The sequence below is a fragment of the Haliaeetus leucocephalus genome, unplaced genomic scaffold (assembly GCF_000737465.1).
Source record: "Haliaeetus leucocephalus isolate CR32 unplaced genomic scaffold, Haliaeetus_leucocephalus-4.0 Scaffold197, whole genome shotgun sequence".
Taxonomy (NCBI): domain Eukaryota; kingdom Metazoa; phylum Chordata; class Aves; order Accipitriformes; family Accipitridae; genus Haliaeetus; species Haliaeetus leucocephalus.
The window spans coordinates 862,765-865,922 of record NW_010972633.1 but is presented as its reverse complement, the minus strand read 5'-3'; the positions used below and the strand labels follow the sequence as shown (position 1 = coordinate 865,922).

At 53.0% G+C, this 3,158-nt stretch overlaps 1 protein-coding gene across 1 annotated transcript in view; it reads right to left on the bottom strand.

Annotated features, from left to right (window-relative positions):
- NRBP1 (nuclear receptor binding protein 1) overlaps positions 1–3,107 on the bottom strand; it is a 41,882-nt gene extending 38,775 nt beyond the window's left edge. The window contains exon 1 of the mRNA XM_010565900.1: positions 2,883–3,107. Coding sequence (XP_010564202.1) covers positions 2,883–3,089 — 207 coding nt within the window. The 5' untranslated portion in view covers positions 3,090–3,107. The remainder of the gene's footprint in view (positions 1–2,882) is intronic.
- Between the last annotated feature and the right edge of the window lie 51 nt (positions 3,108–3,158).

Here is a 3,158-nt window from a genome sequence, read left to right as displayed (position 1 = left end):
CCCCCCTCCGGGGACCCCCCCGCCCTGCCGCGTCCCGGCCCGGCCGGTGCCCGTCCCGCGGCCTTCCCCAGCCCCGGTGGCGCTGGCGGCGGGCGCGCCTGCGCCGGGGTGCTCGGGAGGGCGTGAGGACGGCTTCCCCCCGGCGGAGAAACGCGCCTGAGCGCCGCGGAGCCGGCAGTGGGCAAGCAGCGGGACTGGCACAGCCGCCGCAGGCCCCTGGGCCGCCCTGCAACCCTACCGTTCTGGTTTTGTACCCAGAAGCCGCCGCGGAGGCACCGGCGACAGGCAGACGTGCTCTCGCATCGCTGCGGCTTATTCTGCTGAAATCTGCTCCTTTACGGTAAATAGCCTGAGCACTTACACCCTTCCCGTTCACCAGGGCAGCCTGCTCCCTCGGACTCGTGGGACCCCTCTCTGCACAGCCCCTGCGCAATGCCACCTCTGTTCGAGGAACTCGATTACAAAGAGTCTGTAGCTATTAAAAAGTAGTGAAATAAAAAAAATAATAAAGTGAGGTTACTACATTTCCAAACATACATCCAAGTACGCAACTCAAAGCAAGCGGTAAAGAACGTAGCATCCAAGGAACACCAGACCACACGCAGCACATACAATCTTACTCTGCCTGCAATCACACATGCTCTTTTCTCCCCAGATTATCGCGTTATGTTGCTTCCAAGGTGGCTGCCTAATTCGGCATCCCAAGAAGCTACTGCTGAGATAAAGAATCAGGATTGCATCACCGAGCGGCACGTCCCTTTTCCATGGCGTAAGGCCTCCTCTCTGCCGAGGGGTAGCGAGTAAGAGCCTGTCCACATGGCTGCACCAACCGGAATAACCAGAGTCGATTGAGCCCTCACACTAGCTGCCCTGTACTGGGACACCGCTGGCACAGGAGACATTTTACTCTAGTATGCTAGGATGCTCAGAAGGTAAAGCTGTTGTTCCAAAATAAATTTCATGCTGGAACATCAGCAGTGGGAGAGTTTACTCCAAGGAACAGATCAGTCCAAAAGCTGAAGACAGTAAAAAGAGTATGATGTAATACAGGTAAAGTGAATGAATGTCACTCCACAAGCTTGAGTCTAATCAAGACACAAATTTACATGCAAAATTAAGAGACAAAACAGAATTTCACTGCATGATCACTACAAGCATGTGTTTTTCATACACACATGAAACATAAGGCCCACGCACGGGCAACTGCAGCCGGTATCAGTCAGACACCGAATCAGCAGTTCCTGCGGGGAGGCGGTGCAACCTTGACAGATGAAGGCTCTAGAATCAGAGGCCCTGAGTTTACCCCAGGTCAGTCAACAATTTGTTTTGTGGCCTTCAACAGTCATTCCTCTATCTGTAAGGTGGAACAGAGCTCATATGTCTAGCATACAGAGGCAGCTTGCCTTCAAACCAACCAGCCACTCTCATTCTCAAGCCAGAAGACAGTATTTTAGCCATTCCAAAATTTTAAGGAGCTTCTTGTGTTTGGGCCTTAATTTGGCTGCAGATGGGAAAACTAAAATCCAAAGAAAATACTAGACCCTAGTATAAAAAGCTTTACTTTTTATGTAGGAAAGTACAGAAAAGCCTGGAAGGAAATTTATCTTTCTGTGTCAAAATGATCAGTATTAAATAAAACATATTGACACATAATACACAAACTGAACATCAGCTTTGTTCCCCAACATGTGCCAGTTCAGCACAGCTCACAGGAAAAAGCACTTCAGGTTATTGTAAGGAATATATTGTGGAGGATAGAATTAACACTTCATACAGATACCTTCCCCATTGCAACCCAAACAGTACAGCTTCACCAGAAAAGGCACATTTTTACTACACCATGCTAGGATTTGGCTTACGTTAACAAAACCAAGACAGCTTTCCAGCAAACAAACATAAGGAGCTGCAGGGAATCCTTGACCTTACTTTGCCCTCCAAATTTACATCAAAATAAATGAGTCTTTCACCACCACCCTAGTTTGAACTACTGTGTCTACAATAATGGATAAAGCAGAAGAACCTCTAGGCTCAGCCCTGACTTGGCTGAGAAAAGCTATATCAGCACTTGTGCCGCAGCACTGGAGTGAACATTTTCTGTCTTTCAGCAACTACCACAGCTATACAGCTTGCCCAGCCAGAGCAGGTTTCACTGAGCCAACATGAAGCAGAAACCAGTTTGTGGAGACAGCCCCCGATAAGATAAACAGACCACAGCAAAGAGCGGAAGGAGGGAGAGGTCCAGAACAGTAAGATCTGATCTACTTGCATCTTCACACAGGACAACACTGATACACGCACTGAGAAGTGGATGCGAATAGGACAAGCCAAGAAACAAGTCTGCATGAACTGGCTATGCTTTACCCTAATTGAAGACCTCAAAGCAAACCAAAACCAAAGCATAATTCAAAAGCCGATGAGACCAGGTAACTGGCTGCCTCCATAGCAGGTACTGTTCACTTCACACTCCTGTCTAGTCACTGCTCTTCCCTATTCCCAGAGCAAAAGATCTGCAAAATGAGGAGTGCTGGAGACGCTCCCCACTCAGCACCGCACCAACAGCGGGCCCTGACACCACCCGTACAGAAGAGCCTGCAGCACAACGAATGTGCAGGGAAAAAAGCACGCTGCGCTCTGGCCTCGACATGCCCAAGCCCGAGGACAGACGGCCCCGCAGCTCGAGAAAGGCCATCCATCTCCCTGCCGCCCGAGGAGCTTGACGGACCCTTGCCACTGGGGTCCGGGCCGACCCGGGGACAGGTGGAAGGAGGACAGCCAGCGGGGCGGGACAAGAGGCCGCCCAGGTCCCGCGCCCCGCCCGGCTCGCTCGGGGCTTCCCCGCGCATCCCAGCGTCCGGCCCTGGGAACCGGCCCCCGGCACTGACCTCCTCGCGCCTCTTTTGCCAGCGGCCGCAGGGCGACTCCTCGAGGATCTCGGACTCGTCCTCGCTCTCCTCCTCCTCCTCCTCCTCCGGGGGCGCCGCGGAAGTCACCGGCGCAGACACCGAAGTCATTCCCGGGCCAGACGACGCGGACTCGGGCTTTGAGTCGGAGCCGCCGCTCGGCACCTGCTTGGACTCACCCTCCGACATGCTGCGGTCACAAAACCTGCGGGCCAGAGGCGCGGGCCGTGAGGCGAGGCGAGGCGGCTATGAGACCAG